The sequence below is a fragment of the Salmo salar genome, chromosome 23 (genome assembly GCF_965601325.2).
Source record: "Salmo salar chromosome 23, fSalSal1, whole genome shotgun sequence".
NCBI classification, from domain to species: Eukaryota; Metazoa; Chordata; class Actinopteri; order Salmoniformes; family Salmonidae; genus Salmo; species Salmo salar.
This window is the reverse complement of record NC_138313.1, coordinates 3,137,865-3,163,507: the sequence shown is the minus strand read 5'-3', so window position 1 is coordinate 3,163,507 and position 25,643 is coordinate 3,137,865. Positions and strand designations below refer to the sequence as shown.

General features: G+C 43.5%; 2 protein-coding genes across 5 annotated transcripts; both read left to right on the top strand.

Moving 5' to 3' along the window:
* Positions 1-8,190: 8,190 nt before the first annotated feature.
* LOC106583892 (heat shock 70 kDa protein-like) lies at positions 8,191-16,025 on the top strand. The gene is made up of 2 exons (XM_082967840.1): positions 8,191-8,337; positions 15,322-16,025. The coding sequence occupies exons 1-2, from the start codon at positions 8,191-8,193 to the stop codon at positions 15,772-15,774; spliced, it is 600 nt and encodes a 199-aa protein (XP_082823966.1). The 3' UTR covers positions 15,775-16,025.
* A 1,722-nt stretch (positions 16,026-17,747) lies between these two features.
* LOC106583901 (rab GTPase-binding effector protein 2) lies at positions 17,748-25,048 on the top strand. 4 transcript variants are annotated; one of them, XM_014168539.3, is made up of 11 exons: positions 17,748-17,974; positions 18,693-18,854; positions 19,143-19,225; positions 19,300-19,662; positions 21,168-21,263; positions 21,357-21,455; positions 21,548-21,667; positions 21,783-21,861; positions 23,405-23,559; positions 23,709-23,825; positions 24,033-25,048. In XM_014168539.3, exons 1-11 carry the CDS (start codon positions 17,932-17,934, stop codon positions 24,132-24,134), a joined length of 1,419 nt encoding a protein of 472 aa, XP_014024014.3. In that variant the 5' UTR covers positions 17,748-17,931; the 3' UTR covers positions 24,135-25,048. The 4 variants fall into 4 exon arrangements, with proteins under 4 accessions (XP_014024014.3, XP_082824008.1, XP_082824009.1 ...); XM_082967882.1 differs by having other exon boundaries at positions 17,788-17,974; positions 18,693-18,903; positions 19,305-19,662; XM_082967883.1 differs by having other exon boundaries at positions 17,791-17,974; positions 19,305-19,662.
* Positions 25,049-25,643: the final 595 nt, after the last annotated feature.

Here is a 25,643-nt window from a genome sequence, read left to right as displayed (position 1 = left end):
TGAAGATTCTCTAAAGATACAGAAGAAAAGTGTTGAAGACCCATCTCGTGAGCTCACGGTCATGTTCATCAGACATTGCCCTAACGCTGAACTGTCAATTATCTAAGGCCAGACGTTCCGCAAGCGGAACGCCTCACCAATATCCAATGGTAGAGCGTGGCGTGAAATACAAATGCCTCAAAAATGCTATAACTTAAATTTCTCAAACATATGACTATTTTACACCATTTTAAAGACAAGACTCTCGTTAATCTAACCACATTGTCCGATTTCAAAAAGGCTTTACAGCGAAAGCAAAACATTTAGATTATGTCAGCAGAGTACCCTGCCAAAAATAATCACACAGCCATTTTCAAAGCAAGCATATATGTCACCAAAACCACACCTAAATGCAGCACTAACCTTTGATCTTCATCAGATGACACTCCTAGGACATTGTTATACAATACATGCATGTTTTGTTCAATCAAGTTCATATTTATATCAAAAACCAGCTTTTTACATTAGCATGTAATGTTCAGAACTAGCATACCCACCCAAAACTTCCGGTGAATTTACTAAATTACTCATGATAAACGTTCACAAAATACATAACAATTATTTTTAGAATTATAGATACAGAAGTCCTTTATGCAATCGCTGTGTCAGATTTTAAAATAGCTTTTCGGCGAAAGCACATTTTGCAATATTCTGAGTACATAGCCCGGCCATCACGGCTAGCTATTTTGACACCCACCAAGTTTGGGACAACCTAAACTCAGAATTACTATTATAAAAATTGGATTACCTTTGCTGTTCTTCGTCAGAATGCACTCCCAGGACTTCTACTTCAACAACAAATGCCGTTTTGGTTCCAAATAATTCATAGTTATATTCAAATAGCTCCGTTTTGTTCATGCGTTCAGGTCACTATCCTAAGGGTGACGTGCGAGCGCATTTCGTGACAAAAAAATTCAAAATATTCCATTACCGTACTTCGAAGCATGTCAAACGCTGTTTAAAATCAATTTTTATGCTATTTTTCTCGTAAAATAGTGATAATATTCCAACCGGGCGATGTTGTATTCATTCAAAGGCTGAAATATATTTTTTTAGAATTCTCGTGAACGCGCCTCTGTCTCACTGTCCCCAGGCTGACAATTCTCAAATTCTGCTGCTGTTCTTCGCCCAGAGACAGCAGACACCCCATTCCACTTTCTGGCGCCTTCTGAGAGACAATGGAAGCCTTAGAAAATGTCACGTTACAGCACAGATGCTGTAATGACGATAGAGATGCAACAGAAGGACAACAAATTGTCAGACAGGGCACTTCCTGTATGGAATCTTCTCAGGTTTCGGCCTGCCATATGAGTTCTGTTATACTCAGACACCATTCAAACAGTTTTAGAAACTTTAGGGTGTTTTCTATCCAAAACTACTAATTATATGCATATTCTAGTTTCTGGGCAGGAGTAGTAACCAGATTAAATTGGGTACGTTTTTTATCCGGCCGTGAAAATACTGCCCCCTATCCCAAACAGGTTAAGTGCAAGCCATTACAGCAGTGGACCGCTGCAGATGTTCATGAGGTTGGATGAATACAGGAGGGAGCAGAGGTACTCTCACTTATCTAAGGTGACCCCAGCCATCGCAACAATGAAGCAGGAAGTTGGTGCTGCCTTGCCACGCACCATGCCTGCTGTGAGGCCCCACATGGAATTACCTAATGTGTTGCCTTTCCCAGCCCAGACTATTTAGGGCTCAGCTGAACCAATGGAACGTATCCTTGCAATGCTGGAGCGTGTGCTGGAGCAGAGGCCACAACATTCTAACCGTCAGTTCCATAAAGGGAATAGGAGCAAATTGAGGTCTAATGGGCCATGTAACGTGTGCGGGGATGCTGGACATGATACTTACTTTCACTGCAGGGCCAATCACCTCTGCTTTCTTTGTCATGTAGCTGGCCACGCACGCTCTCGGTGCCCCAAGGCTGCAGCTCTGAGAACAGCTGGTGGAGTCCCTACAGTAATCACTGCTCAGCTCCCGGAAAACTAGTAGGCCTGCATGTAGAAGGGGAGAGTGTTGGGCCTTTTGTAGCGTCCCCATCAGTGAGAGCTGTTGATTTGGAGTCTGTATATAAAAGTGTTTGTGACCAAATGGAGACTGAGAAGAGTATCATAATGCAGAACACAAAGACTTTCCCCATATGATGATTTATTCTATGCCAAGGTGTTAATAGGAGGAGAAGTGGAAGTGAGAGCTACGCTTGACAGTGGGTCCATGGCTTGTACCTTGAGTTCTAGGGTCTTATCTGAACTGTTGCATGCAGGAGTGTTAAAGTCCATCATTGAGTCCTACAGAGGTACTCTTGGTTGGTTGTGGTGGGTTGAAGACGAGGCCTTTGGGAGTATGTGAGCTGGAGATGGAGGTGTACTGCTGTAGAGTTGCCGTGCCTACACTGGTGGTTGAGGGCCAGAGTGATGACCTCGTCTTGGGCAGAAATCTCCTAAAGCACTTAATTCGCCACCTGAAGACTAATGGAGATCTCTGGAAGAGGGTTTAAACTCCTGTGTGTGATGGGGGTGAGGAGGATAAGCGAATCAACATGATGGCTAATGTGGAGAGATGGAGAGACAGTGTAAGTACCTGACAAAGTTGGAACTGTGAGACTTAAAGGGGCTGTGACTCTAGAGCCTATGCAGGAGCACTTAGTTTGGGGAAGACTACGAAACATTCAAAATCTATCAGCGGGCAGTGCTGTTCTCATTGAACCCAGCAGTTCAAGGTTAACACCAAGGTCAATCCTGGTAGGGAGGACAGTAACTCTGTTGCGGGGGGATGGGTAGCTTCCTGTTAGTGATAAACCCTTCTCAGAAGACAGTGACATTGAGACAAAACGCCACTCTAGCCAATGTCTTTCCTTGCATGGCTCTAGAGGACTTTGACTGTTCATGTGTGAATGATGATTCATCAGCAGTCTTACAGCAGCAAGTGCAGAGAACGGCTGATATACTCACTGACTGCCAAGATGACTTGACTCTGACTGATGATGGTTCCAGCCAACGTCACGATACTGACGGACCTGACAGTTCAAGCCGTCCTGAGGTCTTACGTGACTTAGGGTTGACTGATATTGACATCGACTCCTGTCAAGTGTCTCCTGCTGGTAAGAAGAAACTCATCCAGCTCATAGCTGAGTACCAGTCCATTTTTTTCCCGGCACAAGTTGGATTGTGGAAAAGCTTCCGGATGTCTTCATCGCATTCAACTGAGTGATGAGAAACCCTTTCGGATGCCCTAGCGACGCCTTTCACTAAATCATTATGAGAAGCTCAAGCAAGCGTTGAATGAGATGGAAGAACATGAAATCATAAAGAGGTCTAGTAGTGAGTTCGCCTCACCCCTTGTCCTTACATGGAAGAAGTCTGGAGACCTGAGACTCTGTACTGGTTTTCGTTTGCTCAATGCTCGCACCATCAAAGACGCTCACCCACTCCCTCACCAGGCTGACACACTGGCTGCTTTAGGTGGAAATGCCTTTTTCTCGGTCTGTGAATTTTCTGGGGCATATCATTAGTGCGGATGGTGTAGCTACAGACCCTGAGAAGGCGAGGGCCATTAAAGGATTAACAGAAGCTGATCTGATGGAAGATGGCACTGACATTCCATCTCAGAAGAAATAGAGGTCATTCCTTGGGATGGTGGCGTATTACCAACAGTTCATTGAAGGTTGCTCGACCATCGCAAAGCCTCTCTTTGGGTTGACAACTGGACACAAGGCTCCACGATGGAAAAAGAAGCAACGCTCACCTGTCAGGAAGTTGACGGCTGCCGACTGGACAACAGAATGCAGACAGGCCTTATTCCAGCTAAAGCAAGCCTTACTGGACCAGGTTTTGTTGGCCCACCCCAGCTTCGACAAACCCTTTCTACTCTCGGTTGACGCGTCCAGCAACGGCTTAGGTGCTGTGCTGTCCCAGGTGCAGGAACGGGGAGCTACAGCGAGACCTATAGCCTTTGCGAGCAAGTCCCTCAGTTATGCGCAGTCGAGGTATCCTGCGCACAGGCTCGAGTTCTTTGCCATGAAATGGCTATCTGTGACAAGTTCCACCACTGGTTACGGGGACAGCAGTTCACGGTATGGACGGATAATAATCCCTTGACATACATTCTGACCAAAGCTTGATGCTTGTGAACAGAGATGGGTTGCCAAGCTGGCACCGTACGAGTTTGACATCAAGTACATCCCTGGGGGAAATGTTTTGTTGTTGCAGATGTTTTGAGCAGAGAGCCCTTCGTACGACCTAGTGCACTCCAGCGCCTGACAAGGGTCCCGTACGAGACCTTACTAGCTGAAGCATACGCTGTGCGCACAGACAGAGTGCAAGATGTTTCGCTGGTCCAACCACCCCTTTGACAAAGCCTCTGACTACAACGAAGTGGTCATTTGCTGTCAGGCTACTGTTGACTCTCCATCTGGTGCTTTATCAAGACATGAAGTTGCAGCTGTTCTTCATTCACACAGGTGCTGGGTGGGTGAAGTGGGATCACATGCAATGCTGTTGCCACAGCTTCCACAGGCTGTTATGCCATCAGAGCAGACCGATGTTGATGTTCTGCCACACGACCTACTGATGAGTAAGCAGCGGGATGACAACGTGATCAGTAGAGTGATCTTCTTTGTGGAGAGGGGGAGAAGACCATCGCAGAGAGAGTGTGCCCATGAGTGTTGAAGTTTTGTGTCTTCTCAGAATTTGGGACAAGTTGACCATGAAGATGGGTGTACTGTATCGTGTTTCGAAGAATGTGGTTACAAAGAGGAAAACGTATCTGTATGTGGTTCCAGCCTCCATGAAAGCAATGGTGTTGAAGGGTGTTCATGATGAAGCTGGCCACCAGGGCTAACAGAGAACAGTCTACCTGACAAGACAGAGGTTCTTCTGGCATGGCCTGGAAAGGGAGGTAAAAGCATATGTGAAGTGCTGAAGGAGATGCGTCGTGAGCAAGACTCCTGATCCGGAAGCAAGAGCTTCTGTTGAGAGCATAATAACAACTGAGCTTCTTGAACTAGTGTGCATAAGATTCTTCAAACAAGTCCTTGGATGTGCTCGTTGTTACTGACCACTTTACCAAATTGGCTCATGCTTTCTTGTGTCCGAACCAGTCTGCTAAGTCAGTAGCTCATCAGTTATGGAACAACTATTTCTGTGTCTACGGGATGCCTCGCTGTATACTCAGATCAGGGAGCCAACTTTGAGAGCGCTTTAACAGCCAAACTGTTGAGTGTTGCAGGTGTTCAGAAGTCTCACACCACGCCGTACCATCCTATGGGGAACGGGTCCTGTGAAAGGATAAATAGGACGTTGGGAAACATGATCCGGGTCCTGCCGACGAGAGCAAAGCACATATGGCCTCAGGCGCTGAAGTCCCTCACGTTTGAATACAATTGTACAATCCACGAGACCACAGGCTTTGCCCCTTTCCTGCTAATGTTTGGGAGGACACCAAGACTGCCTGTTGACATAGTCTTTGGCTCTGTCATAGAGAACCCAGAAGTTGTCGACTATGACCAGTTTGTTCAGTCTTTGAGGAGAGATCCGAAGGAAGCCATGAATACAGCACAGGCATCTGCAGCGACGCAGTTGTCGAGGCATGCTGACCTGTATGACAGAAGAGTCAGAGGAGCACCATTGGAGATTGGGTATCGAGTGTTGCTGGCTAACAAGGGGGAGTGCGGAAAGCGGAAGCTCGCTGACCGTTGGGAGGATACTGTCTACCTTGTCACTGGATTGAATGCTGACAGTCACGCTTTTAAGATTCAGAACACCTCCACTGGACAGGAGAAGAAGGTACATCGCAACGTGATAATGCCAGTCAACTTTCTTCCTCTTCCCTATGCTGCCGTTGATGATGGAACAGACATGTCTGGATTAACAGAGTCTGAGGACATGAATGATGGCCTTGTGGTCTCAGTTGCCATGGACACTGCAGTGGATGATGATGCTGAGTACAGAACAAAAGTGTGGGTGTTGGAGTTGCCTTCTGAAGGAACAGGTGACACAAGCCTGGAGGGTGACGTGCAATCCTTGGATGCTCAGGATATTCCACCATTGGTTTCTGTGGAAGATGTACTGCAGCTGGAAGGTCTGTGCTGATCAGAGTCTTCAAGAATCTGACCAAGACCGTAACAGTGTAGTGAGTGAGCTAATTGACCAGTTTGCTTACAGTATCCGTACTGACCTACCAAACTCGGACCAATCCTTACCAGATCAGTTACACACTGACTGTGTTGACAGACCCAGTATTGCAACAGTACACAACACTGTCACTCCTTATGTAGTTGAAGGTACTCTGGGTCGTATTGGGTCAAGGGCAGGAAGACTATTTAAACCAGTGTCAAGACTGATTGAGATTATGAATCAGCAGAAAGTTAGCTCTTGAAGGTTAATATGTGAATAGAGAGGGTCAATGGTATTGACATGTTTTGTTTTTACATCATTGTGACCATGATTAGAGGTTGCAGGATGGTAATGTTTTATTACTTGGATGTTTCTAAAGTCGCTGAGTGTACTTAACATGTAACAGGCATGTTTACCTATGAGGACTAAGGGGATTGATCAACCACTTTTCACTCTAATTCTCATGGAGAATAGTCTAATGACTGGAATATTTAGTGACTGTTTTAAAGAATATACACAGCTTTTACCTTTTAGTTTTCTCTATTAGGCAGTATAAAAATATATATACTTTTTTCTCTCTGGATTATTCTGTACAGTGTCTTTGTACCTGGTATGTTTGCACAGTGCAGTTTTGTATTTTTGTTTGCAAGTGGAATTCAGTAGGGGGGAGTGTAACAGGGTGATTCCCCTTGCAACTTTATTGTTAAGCCAATGGGTTTTTGGTTTTATTTTTGTCTTAACTTCACCTACTCAACATGGCATCTTATTGGCTGGTTTGCGTAGCTTGCTTACGAGGGAGGATGTTTCAGTTAGAATCGTCCCAGTGAACAAGCACCAAACCAGCGTTAAGTTGTTGGTTGCAAAGAACTGTACGTCAAAAGTGATTTTTATACTCCCAAGTGATGATTTAAATGTATAATTTATATCAATTTGTTTATAAATGTTATTAGAACACCACACATAAGATGTAGTGTTTTTGTCCATATTTGTTGTGCATTTTGTTGTAGAGAATTCCACCCTAATACTAGCTAGCAACTTACTGTGTCTGGTGGGGGGGGTTTGTATATTTTGTACAGTGCCTGAGTGCAGAGTTGGATGGTGAGCCGTGCATTGCATGACGTGCTGTTTCTATCAGAATAAATCTCCATGACTGGTGCTACAAATTGGAGTTCGTGTCGATGATTGATTGTACACAACGCAAAAAGAGTACTGTTACACTTAATTTACATGACCACCTGTTTCAAGACCCAATCTGTGGTGTGCATATGAACTATGGCATTCTGCACAAGCGGAATTCTCAGGAAGCTATGGAAGGCCGAAAGGGTCAAATCGTGTTACCCGTAACACGTCTTAAAACTTGAATTTATCATTTTTCACTTGCTTTTTTTCAAGGGTCAAATGTCATTTTTTGTACACGTGTTCTTTACACCTGTCCAGTGTGCATTTACAGGTGATGTTGATGCTCTAACTCTTGCTCCAGAGACTGGATGGGCCGACCCTCGGGAACGGGGGCCAATCCAGCCAGCTCCCTTCCCCAAGGATATGGGGGAAAGGGCCGGAAAGGGCTGAGGCTGACCCAGGGAGGGGAGGAAGAAGGGAGGGGGGCCCAACCCCTGGAGAGGAGTGCCTACCTCCCCCCACGGCCACCAGGGGGCGCCAATACATCCACCCAGCTCCCTTCCCCAGGGACATGGGGGAGAGGGCCAGAGATCTGAGGCAGACCCAGGGAGGGGGGCTGACCCCCGCCCAGGGCCACCAGGGGGACCCACTACATCCACCTAGCTCCCTACAAAGGGCCAGAGAGGGATGGGGCCAACCCCTGGAGAGGGATGCTGACCCCACCATGGCCAAAAGGGGGTGCCATTACATCCAGCCAGCTCCCTGCACCAGGGAGATGGGGGAGAGGGCCAGAGAGGGCTGGGGCGTTCCCCGGAGAGGTGGTCCGACCCCATGACCTCGACCCCCAGGCGGCGCCACTACATCCACCCTGCTCTCTTCACCAGGAAGAGAGGGGGGAGACAGCCAGAGAGGGATGGACAAACCAGGGGGGGGCCACCGGAGAGAGGGCCCGTCCCCTGCCCGTGGCCACCAGTGGGTGAATTTAGTAGCACCCCGAGAGGGCTGGAGCCGACCTAGGGACTCAGAGCCGACCCCAGGACAGGGGGTCCGACCCCCGCCCGTAGCCGCTTCATCAAGCCAGCTCCCTGCCCCAAGCAGAAGGGGGAGAGGGCCCAGTGAGGGCCACCAGGGGGCGCCACGACATTCAGCCTGCTCCCTGCACGGGCTGGGACAACCCAGGGGACGCCACTTCTCCCAACCAGCACCCTGTTCCAGCTATAGCGATAAATAGTAATGGCGTATTTATGTAGGCACTAACTCCGCCATGGTTCGTTCAACAGCCTATGGGGTAGTAAATGGTGTTTTTGTATTTTTTTATTGTTATTGCCGAAAATTACTTACAGGCTTAGGAAATGTTATACTTAATTTTTTTTTAAAGGATTTATGCACATAGAGGCTTCATAATTGATAAAGGTCATGTTAAATGACTAATACTATCTCATAGAAGAAAACGCATTTGGCATTTGTCATATTTCTACCATTATTACATTTATATTTGAGTAATTTAGCAGACACTCTGGTAATAATTTTACAAAATACATATACTGAGACATCTTTTTGCATTTTCCTCACAATAACACACACTTTCAGTCTTTAGCCTTATTACACCAATTATTTACAGGATCGATGGGTCCCCGGTGGGACGGTTGAGCTAATGTAGGCTAATGTGATTAGCATGAGGTTGTAAGTAACAAAATTTTCAGGACATAAACATATCTGATATGGGCAGAAAGCTTAAAATCTTGTTAATCTAACTGCACTGTTAAATTTACAGTAGCTATTACAGTAAGAGAATACCAAGCTATTGTTTGAGGAGAGTGCACAGTTATGAACTTGAAAATGTATTAATAAACCAATTAGGCACATTTGGGCAGTCGTGATACATTTTGAACAGAAATACAATGGTTCATAGAATCAGTCTAAAACTTTGCACATACACTGCTGCCATCAAGTGGCCAAAATCTATATTGCACCTTGACTCAAGTGATATAATGCTTAGTCTTGCATTTCAAAGATGATGGGGGGAACCCCCCCCCCCCCAAAAAAACAATTTTCTTTGTATTGTCTTTTACCAGATCTAATGTGTTATATTCTCCAACATTAATTTCACATTTCCACAAACTTCAAAGTGTTGCCTTTCAAATGGTTTCAAGAATATTAGAGGTCGGCCGACTATGATTTTTCAATACCGATTATTGGAGGACCAAAAAAAGCCGATACCGATTAATCGCCCGTTTATTTATTTATTTATTTATTTTTTAATTTAAGAAGTAAGACGTTTTAGGTTGTAGTTATTATAGGAATTATAGGACTATTTCTCTCTATACGATTTGTATTTCCTATACCTTTGACTATTGGATGTTCTTATAGGCACTTTAGTATTGCCAGTGTAACAGTATAGCTTCCGTCCCTCTCCTCGCTCCTACCTGGGCTCGAACCAGGAACACATCGACAACAGCCACCCTCGAAGCAGCGTTATCCATGTAGAGCAAGGGAAACGACTACCCCAAGTCTGAGCGAGTGACGTTTTGAAACGCTATTAGCGCGCACCAGGCTAACTAGCTAGCCATTTCGCATCGGTTACACCAGCCTCATCTTGGGAGTTGACAGGCTTGAAGTCATAAACAGCGCAATGCATTGTGAAGGGCTGTTTGAATGAATGCTTACGAGCCTGCTGCTGCCTACCATCGCTCAGTCAGACTGCTCTATCAAATCATAGACTTAATTATAACAACACACAGAAATACGAGCCGTAGTTCATTTAATATGGTCGAATCCGGAAACTATCATCTCAAACAAAAAGTTATTCCTGTTACATTGCACAACCTTCAATGTTATGTCATAATTAAATAAAATTATTCTGGCAAATTAGTTCGCAACGAGCCAGGCGACCCAAACTGTTGCATATACCCTGACTCTGCGCGCAATGAACGCAAGAAGTGACACAATTTCACCTGGTTAATATTGCCTGCTAACCTGGATTTCTTTTAGCTAAATATGCAGGTTTAAAAATATACTTCTGTGTATTGATTTTAAGAAAGGCATTTATGTTTATGGTTAGGTACAGTCGTGCAACGATTGTGCTTTTTTCGCAAATGCACTTTTGTTAAATCATCCCCCGTAGTCGGCTGTCTTTGTTAGGAAGAAATAGTCTTCACAGTTCGCAATGAGCCAGGCGGCCCAAACTGCTGCATTTACCCTGACTCTGTTGCAAGAGAAGTGACACATTTTCCTTAGTTAAAATAAATTAATGTTAGCAGGCAATATTAACTAAATATGCAGGTTTAAAAATATATACTTGTGTATTGATTTTAACCTCTTACATCTAGACGTTCCGCTAGCGGAACACCACTCCAATATCCAATGATAGGGCGTGGCGCGAAATACAAACTCCTCGAAAATCCGAAAACTTCCATTTCTCAAACATATGACTATTTTACACCATTTTAAAGACAAGACTCTCCTTTATCTAACCACACTGTCCGATTTCAAAAAGGCTTTACAACGAAAGCAAAACATTAGATTATGTCAGCAGAGTACCCAGCCAGAAATAATCAGACACCCATTTTTCAAGCTAGCATATGTCACAAAAACCAAAACCACAGCTAAATGCATCACTAACCTTTGATCTTCATCAGATGACACTCCTAGGACATTATGTTATACAATACATGCATGTTTTGTTCAATCAAGTACATATTTATATCAAAAACCAGCTTTTTACATTAGCATGTGACGTACAGAACTAGCATTCCCACCGAACACTTCCGGTGAATTTACTAAATTACTCACGATAAACGTTCACAAAAAACATAATTATTTTAAGAATTATAGATACAGAACTCCTTTATGCAATCGCGGTGTCCGATTTTAAAATAGCCTTTCGGTGAAAGCACATTTTGCAATATTCTGAGTAGATAGCTCGGCATCACGGGCTAGCTATTTTGACACCCACCAAGTTTGGTACTCACCAAACTCAGATTTACTATAAGAAAAATTGGATTACCTTTGCTGTTCTTCGTCAGAATGCACTCTCAGGACTTCTACTTCAACAACAAATGTTGGTTTGGTTCCAAATAATCCATAGTTATATCCAAATAGCGGCGTTTTGTTCATGCGTTCAAGACACTATCCGAAGGGTAACGAAGGGTGACGCGCGGACGCGTATCGTGAGAAACAATGTAAAAATATTCCATTACCGTACTTCGAAGCATGTCAAACGCTGTTTAAAATCAATTTTTATGCGATTTTTCTCGTAAAATAGCGATAATATTCCGACCGGGAGTCGTTGTTTTCGTTCAAAGACTGAAAAAGTAAAATGGACTCTTCACGCGCGCGCTCGTCTCATTGTTCTCAGATCGACCACTATCCAAATGCGCTACTGTTTTTCAGCCAGTAACTGCAGAGTCATCATTCAACGTTCTGGCGCCTTCTGAGAGCCTATGGGAGCCTTAGAAAGTGTCACGTTACAGCAGAGATCCTTTGTTTTGGATAGAGATGACAAAGGCCAAGAAATGGTCAGACAGGGTACTTCCTGTACAGAGTCTTCTCAGGTTTTGGCCTGCCATTTGAGTTCTGTTATACTCAGACACCATTCAAACAGTTTTAGAAACTTTGGAGTGTTTTCTATCCAAAGCTACTAATTATATGCATATTCTAGTTTCTGGGCAGGAGTAATAACCAGATTAAATCGGGTATGTTTTTTTTATCCGGCCGTGAAAATACTGCCCCCTATCCATAACAAGTTAAAGGCATTGATGTTTATGGTTAGGTACACATTGGAGCAATGTGTAACTAAGCGATTAATATGCAATGCAGGACAGGCTAGATAAACTAGTAATATCATCAACCATGTGTAGTTAACTAGTGATTATGATTGATTGTTTTTTATAAGATAAGTTTAATGCTAGCTAGCAACTTACCTTGGCTTCTTACTGCATTCGCGTAACAGGCAGGCTCCTCGTGGAGTGCAATGTAAAGCAGGTGGTTAGAGCGTTGGACTAGTTAACCATAAGGTTGCAAGATTGAATCCCTGAGCTGACAAGGCAAAAATCTGTCGTTCTGCCCCTGAACAAGGCAGTTAACCCACCGTTCCTAGGCCGTCATTGAAAATAAGAATGTGTTCTTAACTGACTTGCCTAGTTAAAAAATATTTATTAAAAAAAATCGGCAAATCGGTGGCCAAAAATACCGATTACTGATTGTTATGAAAACTTGAAATCGGCCATTCCGATTAATCGGTCAACCTCTAAAGAATATGCATATCCTTGCTTCAGGTCCTGATATACAAACAATTAAATTAATAAGGATCGGACCCTTTTTTACATTTTCGTCTAAAATGACACCGAAATCTATGCCCTGAAAAATCTATTCAGTTCCTCCACATTGAAATGAATGGTGGCCAACTTGAAAATAGGCTGTTGTGACTGCTTTTTATATTAAATCTTATGATGACTGAAACTTTTCCCATGGGTCTCCTTGTTCTGTGGGAAGTTTGGTGTAGTTATCATTTATGGTACTATGTGATAATGAAGTGCATCCCAATGCTGCCCATTTTGTCTCATCAATATACCCCAAAATACATACAGGTATGACCTTTGACCCCCCCACCCCCCCCAAGGTGGACCCATGGAGATGTCATTAACGTTCCAATTCTTTTATACATTATTTCGTACCTCAAGTTCTGACGAAGGCCGTGAGGCCGATACGTAAGCTTAGTATCACTGATATTTAATATCAAGAGCAGTGTGCGGTTTCCTTTTTCCTTCATCCTGTTTCAACTGTTGCCATGCACCTGCAATAAGATTGCTCAGATGTGCGAGTGCCTTTTGAATTTTGTACCTCAAGTTAATAACATATCAATTGTCTTATTTTGCCAAGATTGTTCCTTGATAATACAAAATGACATTGCATATCCCAGCAGAGATCTCCCTTGTTCTTTGAAGAATGTCTTTTGGTAGAACGGATACGTTGTAGTACCCTGTCTTCCTTAAAAGATTGTCTGTCCTTTCCTAGCCCACGGTTACAGCTGCTTCAGCTGCTAACTCGACGTCTAGGATGTATCACTTCTTTAGTGAATAAGAGTTCAAAGTTCATACCAAGTTGCCATACTATAAGCTCATGCTATATTCTGGCTGGTATAGTCGAAATTCATCCTTCCAGCGCGTCGATCGTCACCAGACGTTGAAATTCACCCTTCTAAACATATGGACATCAGTCCTCACGTCATTGGGATCACAATGTTAATTTCGTTAGGTTGTAGTTGTTCAACCATTCGCAACCAGAGCTAACGCTGAGGTTGGCTTAGTTCTGTAGTTGATATTAGCCCTTTTAAACGTATGGACAGCAGTCCTCACATCACCGGGAACACAAGGTTGACTTTCGTCAATGGGCTTTTGTAGTGGTGGAGAGAAGGGCGTGTTTCATAGTTCACAACCAATGCCTGTTCATTTGGGCGGGGCCACTGAGTGAGCGTAGTTCACTTACGAAAACAATTCTCTCATTTAGAAGCTAAAATTACACTTCATCTTTTCACAAATAGTTTAATATTTAAACATTTAAATTGCACAACAATTCCATGTGAATCTGATAACTAGAATGTGTAGACTTTCCAAGAAACAGTTTGTCGTCCTATCATCAGTAATAATGTCTCAGACGACAACTGATCTGACATCATGTTCTTTAAGTACCAGCGTATACTTTCAACTGGTTGGATTACCGAAATATGGTTCCGTTCCCAACCTTTTGATGTTACCAGACTCTCTATGTTAACAAAGGGCTTTCTAAGAGTCAAGTCTGTAGAGTAGAGAGAGAAAGGGGTAAAGGTATTTATGGGGGTCATAAACTTAGGTGAAATTAGATTGCTATTGGTTATGAATAGGCTACTGGGTGGATGGGTGGTTGGTTGAGTTATTTTCTAACAGTTGTTTGCCCTGCTAAAATGTTTCATATATACACACACTTTAATCAATTAACGTTACTAACCTGCTCTATGCAACTTTATATCTGGTTTAGAACGATATCAAGGAGCCTCCGTAGCTTCTCGTTCTCTTCCTTTGAACGATAGATTTCTTCCTGGTACTCTGCCACCGTTTTAACAGCCCCAAATATCTCAGCAGCAGCATAATAATAAATTATTGATTTGTAAAAGTTCATGGCACAAATATTCTTCCACAAGTAATTCTGGACAGGTCTCTGTGCTTCTGTAACGAAAGACCCCCGCACAGGAAGTTGTGAACTTATTGGTCAGTATAGTAGAGCCCTGCTTTGCTTAAATTTTAAGGCCGAACCTTACCCATACCCGCAACGTTCAAGCCTTACCCTATCCAGGCCCGATTGCTTCTGCCAAATTTAAGGCCCGGCCCTGCCCGAAACCCAAAATCAGAAATAACTTCCTCCATTAGTAAATCCATTAGCTGCTCCTCTGTCTCACTCGCTCTCTGCACACTGCTTACTGTGCATATGCTCTGCTTATGGCGGCTCTGGGTCTGTGAGTATCTATGGCAGCGTCGGCTCCGCTTGGGCTGTTCTGCTCAATAACGAGATGAGAGAGTAGTTAGCTGAGCTACTTTTCGTCACTCTAAACTCCGACAAAACTCAAGGAATATTACTATTTCGGTGAAATAATTTGTTCTGTTTTTTATTTGAAGAGATTGAAGCACTTATGACACCATGTTATGATCTTAGTCAGATATGACTGTACTGCACTGTTCGGGGTCAGGTCGGGTAGTAGAGCTCTACAGTGTAGTCAGAGTTGAGAAATGTCGAAATCAAAAAGGATGATCTAAATTGGTGAAGTTCGTTCAATTTCAAACATTGACTCAATGTGAACACTAAAGAGAGAAGAAAGCAAGTAAAGAGAAGAGCGACCTTAGGCTACTGCCCTATACCTTTCAACAAGACCTCTACGTTCACAAACTGTAAGTAACTTTCATTATTTTCATAAATGGCTGTAACAATTAGGCTATAGGCTTTATAGAAATATAAAATGATGCAATGTTGATTGTGTAGTCAAAGCCTTAGCTAAAACATTATAGTTTGTTAGCGCAAACCAAATATTCTATCTGGAATCTCCCCTGCCCCACGAGGAATCCCTCAGCTTGAGGTGACCTTTGACATTGACACCAACGGCATTCTGAACATATCAGCGGTGAGCAAGGGCAAAGAGAACAAAATCACCATCACCAACGACAAGGGGCGGCTCAGCAAAGAGGACATTGAGAGGATGTTGCAGGATGCCAACAAATACAAAGCTGAGGACAATGCACAGAGGGAGAAAATTGCAGCCAAGAACTCCCTGGAGTCGTACACCTTCAATATGAAGAGCAGCGTTGAGGACGACAACCTAAAAGGCAAGATCAGCGAGGAGGACAAGAAGAAATTGGTGGGCAGGTGCAACCAGGCCATTTTCTGGTTGGAGAACAACAAAGGAGCACGAGCTTCATTCATCATTACCAAGCTGTACCAGCAAGGAGGGATGAACACCGACACGGTCTAGCTCTGGTGCCAGCTCCCAAGGCTCAACCATTGAAGAGGTTGACTAAAGTGAGGGACTTGTATAATGGACTTTTCAAAATGCATTAGTACAGTATCACTGAATACGTTTTGCTGTTCAGGAAATACTCATTTCTACTGCTCGACATTATAATGCCCTTTTATGGCTCAGAGCTATTCGGGAAGTGTTTATGTATTGGTTGAACTGTAAAGAGACAGATAACCCTTTTCTCTAAATGGGTGGAGAATAATACTTTTTTACATATTAAAATATGAAAGAAAACACACTGCTGATGTTAATGTCATTTCATACCATATTGCATTGCTGGACATTGAAAATAAAATGTATTGAAATAAGTGTATAGGTCTGCTGGCTGTTTCCTTCTCATCGTAACCGATTTAGTACTCACATAAAACGTTTTTTTTTTTTTTTACACAATACCATGAAATATTGTAAACAAAACTTTGATCGATGGCTAAACCACCAGAGAGAAGAGCAGGTGAAGACACCATAATAGCCACTGTTTATCAACTCTATTCTGTGATAACATCTGATACAATTACTATGGTCCTTCTTGGAAAAAGAGGCACATTTATGGTTATCCCAAAAGTAAAATCGTCACATTTATGGAACATATTATGCCTATAAAAAAAACAAATATAGGTCACATTTTTCTAACTTTATTCTTAATGGTGTCAAGCTCAGAGAACCAAATAGGATTGATTTGTAATATTTTGTATTCCTTCGGTAACTGAAGGAAAGTACCAGATGAAAACTATTTTATTCAGTACCAGTCAAAATTCTGGACACACCTACTCATTTCAGGGTTTTTCTGTATTTTTACTATTTTCTACATTAGAAAAATAGTGAAGACATCAAAACTATGAAATAACACATGGAATAATGTAGTAACAAAAAAAGTGTTAAACAAATATTTGAGATTCTTCAAAGTAGCCACCCTTTCCCTTGACAGTTTTGCACACTCTTGGTATTCACTCAACCAGCTTTATGAGGTAGTCACCTGGAATGCATTTGAATTAACAGGTGTGCCTTGTTAAAAGTTAATTTGTGGAATTTCTTTCCTTAATGCGTTTGAGCCAATCAGTTGTGTTGTGACAAGGTAGGGTGGGTATACAGAAGATATCCCTATTTGGTAAAAGACCAAGTCCATATTATGGCAAGAACATCTCAAGTAAGCAAAGAGAATACATTTTTTATTTCACCTTTATTTAACCAGGTAGGCCAGGTGAGAACAAGTTCTCATTTACAACTGTGACCTGGCCAAGATAAAGCAAAGCAGTGCGACAAAAAACAACACAGAGTAGTTACACATGAGATAAACAAAAGTACAGTCAATAACACAATAGAAAAATCTATATACAGTGACAGTCCATCATTATTTCAAGACATGAAGGTCAGTCAATACGGGAAAATGTCAAGAACTTTGAAAGTTTCTTTGTGTGTGATTTATTTATAATTTAAGGCACACTTAACCAGCATCGTTAACACAACATTCTGCAGCGATACGCCATCCCATCTGGTTTGCCCTTAGTGGGACTAGCATTTGTTTTTCAACAGGCCAATGACCCAACACATCTCCAGGCTGTGAGGGTAAAAGGTAGGAATGTTCTCTGATATCCAATTTATGTTTTAATTATTATTTGGGGTATAGGGGAGGGTCAGGTCAAAATATATTTTACTGAAGGGAGGGCCGCCATTTTCATTTCAGAGATCCGAGTTCCTCCAGGTATCCCTCATAAATAACGTACAGTCCATTATAAAAAAAAATATTTGACACAGCTACGCAAAATTCGTGGCAGGAACAGACATTCGGAAACTAGACAGCACTTATTAGCTGTATTCAAAATACAGATTCTCTCCCTTTAAAATGGTTGGCATTTTAATAACCTACATTTTATGATTCGCTCATACCATGACAATACGGTAGTTTAACTGGGAAGAATAACAGAAAATTCAATGCAGTCGTCGGCATTTAGGAAGGATGTTACGTAATATCCGTGGGCTTAAACCGGGGAAAGTTATTTCCTGAAGTTGACCAGGAGTGAATAAGTTCTGCTTTGAGCTCTCACACCAATCCAACCAGTAGATGATTTTCACGACTAAGACAGTTGGTGCCATTATAGAACGGCTCGGACACAAATGATAATGGAACCGTCGGAGAACTCTCAGAAGGATGACACTGGTAAGAATGTTAACAAGTTAGCCATCAACAAGTGCTTTAGTTACGCTAGCTTGATTGCTAACTAACTAACCCTTTGTGATAGCCAAATCTCACAAATGCGTGCGAATTTCGGAATGTCGCTACAGACCACTGAACATGTACAAAATGTTGCTATTGCTGGAGCTGTCACTTGCTGAGTGAACTCTTGACCTTCCTGTTACTACCGCAAAGTCAAAATTGTCTATATCGTAAAAATGTATAAACTAAAATGTAGTTTTTGATCTTAATTTAAGGTTAGTTAGGCACAAGGTTAGCAGTGTGGTTAGGTTTAAAATCTGATTTTAAGAAGAGGAATTGTAGAAATAGGCGGGGATTTAGCTATAATAAGTATGATTTTTGTGGAGACGTCAGTCAGCCTAATTAGAAGCTGTGGCAGGTGTGTGCCAAGGATTGCCACGTCTCCACTGAGAGACAGCCAAAACAATATTATCTGTCAGTTCGATTGTCAACAGGTGTATTATTACATTAATGAATTGCTTTGCATGGGGTGTTTTGTAATGTTATTGACATTGGAAGGAATAGGCCTAAATGTAATTGCTTGCATGATCATGCTTTATGCATCTCATAAGATATCTTTAAGTCAGTCTCTCTGGGACTGTTGAACCCCACTCACAACCTTGTATTGTCCTGCGTTCACCATAAACAGATTATGTTATCTCTTAATTTTTCTTCTTGTCAGGTGCAATGGAGAGCTTGCAGGCCCTGCTAGCAGATTGCCGAGCGCAGCTGGAGCACTGGCAGGGCGTGGCGACAATCTGCGAACTGAGCAAACAGGAGGAGCTGGGAGAGCTGCAGAGACAGTGTGACCAGGAGATGCAGTCTCTTCAGGAGGCCCTTAGAGGTCAGAGAGAGAGCAACACACACAGTGTGACCAGGAGATGCAGTCAGAGGTGGAAGACATATTTTCTATATACCAGTGTTTCCCTACCATTGTATAGATTGGGGCGGGTCCCCTCTCTTCCGAGGAAGGTTGCTCCATGCCTTCTATTCATCATCTGTTCCCAATGGGGTCTATGGTCAACATTTTTGCACTAGAGAATAGCGTGCAATTTAGAATGCAGACAATGTGTCGGACCCACCTAGACCGCCTGTTATTGTCTGTCATCTCGTTTCTCTCTTCTATTCTCAGAGACGGCTTCTCAGTATGAGGCTAGAATATCTACTCTGCAGTCTGAGTGTGCCCAGTGGAGGAGAGCCAGTGTGCAGTCTCAGGTGTGTGCATGTGTTCACCTTAATGTTACTAAACCCATTTCCTTGTCTCTGACCTTCGTCTCACTCTCACTCAGGGCAGTGTAAAGAAGGACTGGGTGGAGGCAGGAGCTATGCAGTCCGAGGGCCAGTCGACAGACTCTCCCACCAATAGCCTCAGAGAGCCAAGAACGGACGGATGGGATAGCCAACCAGCGGAGGCTGAGGGACCAGGGGAGGGTGAAGGGGCAGGGCTGGAGGGCTATTTCTCCCAGAACTGTGACTTTGCCTCTTTCTCCTCCTTCTCCTTGGACACGCCCTCACTGCCCCGCCGCCAACCCCCCCAGGAAGACACCGCCTCCCTGGTCTCCACGGGAACCCTGGTGCCCGAGGCCATCTACCTGCCCCCGCCTGGTCACCGTCTGGTCACACACACCGAATGGGACTCGCTTAACACACAGGTGAACACACACACTTTGACATCAATTCACTAAGCAAACAAGTGAGCACCAGCCACACAAACACACTCCAACTAGGACTTATACTGAAAAAATATATAAATGCAACATGTAAGGTGTTGGTTTCATGAGCTGAAATAAAAGATCTAAGAAATGTTCCATAAACACAAAAAGCTTATTTCTCTCAAATGTTGAGCACAAATTTGTTTACATCCCTGTTAGTGAGCATTTCTCCTTTACCAAGATAATCCATCCACCTGACAGGTATGGCATATCAAGAAGCTGATTAAACATTATGATCATTACACAAGTGCTGGGGACAATAAAAGGCCACTCTAAAATGTGCAGTTGTCACACAGCACAATGCCACAGATGTTTTGAGGGAGCGTGCAAATTGGCATGCTGACAATGTCGACCAGAGCTGTTGCCAGAGAATTGAATATTAATTTCTCTCCAATAAGCTGCCTCCAACGTCGTTTTAGAGAATTTAGCAGTACGTCCAACCGACCTCACAGCTGCAGACCACGTAACCACGCCAGGACCTCCACATCTGACTTCTTCATCTGCGGGATTGTCTAAGACCAGCCACCTGGAGAGCTGATGAAACCATGGGATTGCACAAATGAAGGATTTCTGCACAAACTGTCTGAAACCGTCTTCGGGAAGCTCATCTGCATGCTCGTCGTCCTCACCAAGGTCTTGGCCTGAATGCAGTTCGGCATCGTAACTGACTTCAGTGGGAAAATGCTCACCTTCAATGGCCACTGGCACGCTGGAGAAGTGTGCTTTTCACTGTAGAACCCCGGTTTCAACTGTAGCATGCAGATGGCAGACAGAGTGTATGGTGTCGTGTGGGCGAGCGGTTTGCTGATGACAACGTTGTGAACAGTGCCCCATGGTGAGGTTATGGTATGGGCAGGCATAAGCTATGGACAACGAACACAATTGCATTTTATCGATGGCAATTTGAATGCACAGAGATACCGGGACGAGATCCTGAGGCCCATTGTCGTGCCATTCATCCGCATGTATGTATGTGTGTGTGTGTGTGTGTGTGTGTGTGTGTGTGTGTGTGTGTGTGTGTGTGTGATATGCAACTTTGCACAGCCATTGAAGAGTGGGACAACATTCCACAGGCCACAATCAACAGCCTGATCAACTCCCCAAGGAGATGTCGTGCTGCATGAGGCAATTAATTGGTCACACCAGATACTGACTGTTTTTCTGATCCATACCTTTTTTGGGGTATCTCTGACCAACAGATGCATATCTATATTCCCAGTCATATACAATCCATAGTTTAGGGCCTAATGAATTTATTTCAATTGATTTTGTTATATGAACTATAACTCAGTAAAATGTTTTAGAAATTGTTGCATTTATTTTTAAGTGTACTTAAAGCCTGTTAAAACAGTCAAACACCAATGTTGGCTATCAAACAGGTGAGCAGAACTGTACAGGTCTGGAATGGACTCATGACGTCTTATGTGGTGTGGTCTGATGTGCAGGTTGTGGAGCTGGAGGGAGAGCTGAGACGACTGAGGGAAGAGAGGACAGAGCTGGAGAGCGAGCTGGAGACACAGACTACTGAGACACACAAACACGTACGCACACCTTTACACACATGGCATATACTGTATATTGAGAAACGTCAGTTATCCACGGAATTGAATGTTACTGTGTCGTGTGTGTGTCAGGTCTCAGTTCTCCAGTCTCAGGTTCAGACCTCGGAGGCCCTCCTACAGGAGCTGCAGAAGTCTTTCAACCAATCACAGAATGCCGTCCATAGCAGGCTGGTGAGTGACAGGCACTTGGTCCAACCAGGGAGGAGGGGGATGAGGTCCATGTAGTGTGTGTTTGAGGTGTTTTTGTGTGTGCTTGTTCCCAGGCAGAGCTGTCTCTCTCTCAGAGGAGGGTGTGTAACGAGCTGTCCAGGCTAAAAGGGGAGGAGATCGAGGAGACTGTTGGGGCAGGGGATGCCAACACACGCCTTGGTCCTACACTACAGGTACAGTATATGTGTATATGCGTGCACGTTTGTGTGTGTTTTATACAGTCAAGAATCATTGAAATACAAAGGAAATGTACTATTACTGTATGCACTGCTGTACTCCCACCTGTAGGGGGCACACAGTGAGGAGAGGCTGCGTATTGAGATCGTCAATCTGAAGGAACAGCTGGAGACCCGCGTGGAGGAGAGCGGTCTGTTCATCTGCCTTTCCTTTGCTCTTTCTTTGTGTTAAGTGTAATAGAACTTGCCAGCTGGTTCAAAACCAACATACATTCTCTCTTTCTCCTATGGTTCTGCCTCAAAAGAAGTTTTACAAGGTGAGTGGGCATTATTATATGTGTGTGTGAGGTGAGAGACCATTTGTAAGTGTGTGGTATAGAAGGCCATAGGAATTCATCAGTAATGCATCACACACAGGCAGTTGATGACAAGCGTTGACCGTAGTAAACTAATCTGTTACGTTAGATAGGCTAACGAAGCCGACTGTAGACCAAAGTCAGGGAGGTGCATCTGCCACAGCCAAAACTCGTACACTAGTGGTTTTCCAACAGCAAGACTCAGATCAACATGGCATTGTCAACATAGCTGCTAAAGTTTTCTTTATAAAGGTCTAAAACTTTTCTTTAACCCCAGATCACACACAAACTGAAAACAACGTACTTTCTGAAGTGCCTTCAGAAAGTATTCACACCCCTCGACCTTTTTCCACATATTGTTAGACTAAATTAAAAAAATATTAAATTGATTTGTCACTGGCCTACACACAATACCCCGTAATGTCAAAGTGGAATTGTGTTTTTTGAAATATGTACAAATTAATAAAAAATGTAAAGCTGAAATGTCACCTACCACCTGGATTTGGTCCTATGGAGCAACATTTGAAACGGTGTTATTCATATTGGATAAAAGTACAGATTCAGATCTAGAAAATGCTGTGTATATATAAGTTCACATGTTCCAGAAGGCATTTCGGCCAAAAAACGCTTTTTGATTTAAAAAAAAAATATCATTAAAATGACTTAAGTAGTTGCGTGCGACTTATGCCCAGCTTGTTGAAACAGGTCACATGTCTTGAGTCAATAAGCATTCAACCCCTTTGTTATAGCAAGCCTAAATAAGTTCAGGAGTTCAAATTTTATGAACAAAAATAAGTTGCATGGACTCACTGTGTGCTATAATAGTGTTTAATAACCCCCTAAAGTCGATGTCCGTGCCTAGTTAAATTTATGGCTATAAAACGCTGTTAACATAAAAAAAAAATCATGTTTTCACTTTGTCATTATGGGGTATTGTGTAAATGGGTGAGCAGGAAAATAATCTGTTTAATCCATTTTGAATTGAGGCTGTAACACAACAATGTGGAATAAGTCAAGGGGTATGAATACTTTCTGAAGGCAGTGTGTAAAGCATTTGTTCGAGAGAGGTCTCAAATACCAAAAACATTGATTGGTTGACAAGTAGTGCCTCCCAGTAGCCAGGCGATGGCTGCATGGTGCCGTTGGTGAAAAGCAACTGCAGCAATTGAAGGAGACTTCATCAAAAACCGCATGACCTTTGATCACATGGTGGTTTTTGTGACGTTCATGCAGTTATCCACATAATGCAATACACTTTGAAAGGCGGTGACTTGACAAAACGTATCTGCTCGAACATGCCCGTTGTCTTTCCCTTGTGAAACCGGTCTTCTAACCTCGATGGGACTTCCTTGTTCAATAAAACCTTTGCCCTCTGCAGTGCAGCTGTCCAGCCTGAAGACAGAGATGGAGCGGGTCCAGTGTCAAAAGGAGACACTGCAGTTGGAGCTACAGAACGGTCGCACCGAGCTACAAGGTCTCAGCATGGCGCTCTCACACCTACAAGGAGACAGCAAGACTCTCAGCCATGACAAGGTACTGTACAGGGGGACCAGGGATAGATGTGTGTCCGTCCGTGTTGTACCTTTTGTGTACTTGGTGTTCCCAAAGTAGGAAAGAGAACATGTTACTGTAGCTCTTTCCCTCTCTCACCATTCTCAACTCCCTTTCTATCTCCCTCCTAGGCGTCCCTCCAGCAACAGTGTTTGGAGCTGCGTAGCCAGATCATCAGTATGCGTTCTCAGGTGGACACCAGCCAGACAGTGCAGAGGGACTTTGTCCAGCTTTCACAGTCACTGCAGGTACATTACACTGATTCAGGACCAGCCCACTCAGGGTGTATTCACATTGGGTTGGTTTATGTTATTTTACAGCACTGATCTAGGTCCAGTCCAGCTGGATTCCATATCATTTTTGTTCCATAGTCAAATGACCATGAGGCTTCTTACTCCACCCTCTCTTTCTTTCCCTTTCTGTCTGTCTCTCCGTCCTTCATCGCTTTCTTCTAGGTGAAGCTGGAGTTGATCCGTCAGGCTGAAACTCTGGACCAGGTCAGGGACATCTTGGAGGGGCTTCCTGGAGAGGGTTCCCCGCCCACTGATGCGACATGAGTCTATCAGACCAGCACAACAGAGCCAAAGCGACAGGAGAAACAGGAAGTATTCCAAGGGCAACCAATAAGAACGAAGGTGGACATGAAGTGCAACCGTAACCATGGAGAAAGACTTGACCACTATCATGACTATCCCCGCTTTGAACAGGAGTGGGCTGAGCAAGGCACTGAATAATCACTGATATACAAATCATCTTGCATTCCAGACAACTCATAATGAGAGTCAGACCTGTGCTGGCCTTGTTCAGGCCAATCCTCTCCAACATTGGGAATCGCCACTTCAGCTTGTAATGCGACTTGGAATATTTGTACTTTGGAGCTGTTCAATGATATGATTGTTTTGGTTGCACCTCGACTTGTTCCTTGAGCGCCCTCCACATCTTTCCATATTTGGGTGTTTAAAAAATGTATTTTCTCATGTTCAATGACCAAACACTCATTCTAAGACTGAACTTAACCCCCTTTTTTAACTGGACTCATTGAGAACTTGAATATTTGTATTGAAGTTCCTGACTTGACATTCCCGCAGGTCAGATGTGATGAGAAACACTACATTACTGCTTTAGTGGAAGTCACTAAAATGCAATATGTTGAAAAAAGGCCAGTATCTACTGTAAGTTTTACTGTATTATGATACTTCTGACACATGGAAATGCACACACTCACCCACCTCTCAGGACCAGTGGGCACTTTGCTTGACTTCCAATCATTGATCTAAAAGCCCTGCCCTTGTTGATACCAGCGAGTAACACTAAAAACTCTATAACCAACCACTCCAGTGACACAATTACCTTTTTTGACTTTACCACTTTTTAAAATGAAGAATAAGCGATAGGAAACCTGTGAATGAATTTTGCATTCTCTCTTGTTGATACTAATTGCCTTAATATATAAATATACATTGAAAGACTATTCATTGCAGGATCATGTTTTTCTTGTGTAATTGTTTGCGGAGAGAGAGGTGTGTGTGTGTGTCCACGCTGTTATACAGCTGTGAAGCATGGAGCCCTTAGTTGGCTCATGAAAACCCTGGAGGCCTTCCAAATAAAGTGCCTCAAGAAGATCCTGTGTGTTACCTGGCAGGATGCAGTACCCCACACAGAGGTACTGAAATGGGCTGGCAGTGGTAGCATGCAGTCCACCTTAAACAATCACCAACTAAGATGGCTTGGTCATGTCATCTGCATGCTAGAGGGCCGACATCTGCCGAAAGTGCGTCCACATGAAGGCCAACGCTCTGCTGGTGGCCAGAAGAAGCAGATGCAGGACCGAATAAAAACCACTGAAGAGGTGCACGATCAATCCATCCAGTATAGAGGACCTAGCCACCTGAGGCATGCTCACAGGGCTATTCCTGCCCCCTCCAACCAAGCCTTCACATGCGCTGTCTGCAGCTGTAAATCCATGATTGATCTCCACAGACACCAAAGGACTCATAAGTAAAGGAGAAGATGCTTCTTCTCATCAACCATAAGTAAGTGTGTGAGATACTGGGAATCAAACCAAT